The sequence below is a fragment of the Cyprinodon variegatus genome, unplaced genomic scaffold (genome assembly GCF_000732505.1).
Source record: "Cyprinodon variegatus isolate N-32 unplaced genomic scaffold, C_variegatus-1.0 Scaffold4918, whole genome shotgun sequence".
Lineage (NCBI taxonomy): Eukaryota > Metazoa > Chordata > Actinopteri > Cyprinodontiformes > Cyprinodontidae > Cyprinodon > Cyprinodon variegatus.
In genome coordinates this window covers 1-2374 of record NW_015155371.1, presented here as the reverse complement: position 1 = coordinate 2374, position 2374 = coordinate 1, and the positions used below count along the sequence as shown (strand labels likewise).

The 2374-nt window shown below is 36.1% G+C and overlaps 1 protein-coding gene across 1 annotated transcript; it reads left to right on the top strand.

Annotated features, from left to right (window-relative positions):
• Positions 1-323: 323 nt before the first annotated feature.
• LOC107081430 (protein-glutamine gamma-glutamyltransferase 6-like) lies at positions 324-689 on the top strand. Its single transcript, XM_015369609.1, has 2 exons — positions 324-451; positions 537-689. The coding sequence occupies exons 1-2, from the start codon at positions 347-349 to the stop codon at positions 672-674; spliced, it is 243 nt and encodes an 80-aa protein (XP_015225095.1). The 5' UTR covers positions 324-346; the 3' UTR covers positions 675-689.
• The last annotated feature ends 1685 nt before the right edge of the window (positions 690-2374 follow it).

Sequence of the window (2374 nt, the reverse complement as noted above, 5' to 3'; positions counted from 1 at the left end):
TAAGGAACAATCAGATCTCTGATATCAGATGGAGCTTGGCCATTTAAGGCTTTATATGTGAGAAGGAGGATTTTAAATTCTATTCTGGATTTCAGGTTTCATTGAGATCGCTCCAATAACGCTGCTGCAAATCGCTCATGACCTTTTTTCATTTCTATACCAAATCATTAATATTTGATGATTAAATATGAGCAGCATGAAGGCAAGTGACTTGTGAAAATAAAGCAGTGGAGAAAAAAAAAAAACACTGATGTGATATCCTCTAAATCTGTTTTGGTTCCAGCCAGTTTCCTCTTTATGATGTTCCTGTGATTCTTTGGTGTTTCCTGCAGCTGACTGGGTTTTTATGCATGATGATAAGGAGAGAAACGAGTATGTGATGAATGAACAAGGCATCATCTACAAAGGTGTTGATAATTACATATCTCCGTTGCACTGGGACTATGGACAGGTAGGACCCATCTGAATGCATCAGTTAGATCCAGCATGAAACGCTTAGAGGTCAACTAGTCGTTTGTCTCTCCCTTCTTATCCAGTTTGAAGAAGATATGGTGAAGATTTGCATGAAGATTCTGGACTGCAGCATCAAATACAAGCGTGATCCAGCTGCCGACGTTTCGGCCCGCTGCAACCCCATCTACGTCAGTCGGATCATCACGTCTATGGTGGGCTGACCTCTGCGTTCCTTAAACTTTAATGATGATGCCGCGTTGCTCCTCGTTACGGAACAGATTTCAATCCCTTTAAAACATTAGTTCTTAGATCTTATTTTGACCTGTCTGAATGGTTCTGTTATAACCGAAACCACTAACCTTGAAAACAGGTTTTCCGTTTCTGAATTATTTTACACCGTGCATGCCTCACTAAAAGCAGTCAGCTGTTCAGCTCGGAGACTGACAGTGAAGAGAAAGCTCACACTGTCAATAAAACATCCCTAAGACTACGGTTTAAAGACTATTTCCAGTTGTGAAAACCTGACAAATTATGATTTAAATCAATTCGTCCAGTTCAGGAAACCAAAGTAGCTGTTATAATTACCATTCATGAGTGGTTTCTTAGTATTTTTACTGTTCAGTTGTTGTTAAATCAAAGGTGCAGTGAAGTTTTTTTCTAAATTAGAGGCTCAATTATTTACTTTTAATGTTCAATACAGCAATAAACATTAATGCAGATAACTGAGAAAACAGTGAACTTTCAATAGAATGATGATGATGCTATAACTCGTAGTTCATTTAGGTGTTAGTGTTAGCTTTGCAGCGCCTGCAGAGATCGCTAGTTTGAAGCTTAGACTGTTACTATCCTAGAAACAAAGAAAGGTTTGAACAAAACACAGATAAAAACTTCCCCACTAAGCGTCAATAAGCTATAAATAAAAGTAATAAAATAGATTGGTAGCTTGTGCTACGTTTCAGTAACACAGACTTCAGTGGTGGGAAAACTCAGAAGAAAAACTTGAATAATTATTTTGAAAACTCCAAATGTGAAGAAAGTTTGTTGCCTTAAAAATTTGAGTTGTGAGAACTTTTGTTTTTTACAGTGTAACCAATAATAGATAAACTGCTCTAAACTTGGATGGACCAAAGATTATTTGTACCTTTAATGGAGAAAGGTTTTAAATTATTTTGCTTTAACAAAGTAAGGATTCTTTGACCAGAGCTGTTTGATCTATTTTATTACCAGTTCTTCCAAATGTCTCGTTGTTCTTCAGAGATTTCCATGTTTTTAAACTGGTAAAGATCAACAACAGTCTTGTAGTGTTGTTGTTTTATCCCCTCAGGACTTTTCAAAGATTTTTATTTTGGGTCATTATTCGATGGCTCTTTCTGGCATTAGATGGCATGTTTGACTCCAGGAAAGCCAACAGTAAAAAGCAGCATATTCTCTGTTTGAACTGTTACTGAAGTACAGATTATAATGTCACCTTTCTCATCTTCTCAATTCCACCTTAACGGTTTGCATACATTGTTCTTATACTGACACCCAGTGGTTGCTGAACACGACAGATTTATTAGAAAGCTTTTTCTCACACTCTAACTGTGGGTTGGAACATGTGGGGAAACATTTTGCCACGTTGGAAGAAAAAATACTAAACAGAAAAGACCCTAAATTAGCAGAGTCAAATTCAACAGAGCTCAAACATTGAGAAAAGCAACATGATCTTAGAGCTGATCTGGGTCAATGATAATCTGGGTTATTAATATTCTGGTTTATTAATAAACTGGGTTATTAATAATCTGTGTTATTTATATTCTGGGTTACTAATAAAGTGGGCTATTGATAACCTGGGTTATTAATAATCTGGGATGTAAATAATCTAGTTTAGTATAATCTGGGTTAATAATAAAAAGGGTAATTCATAATCTGGGTTAATAAT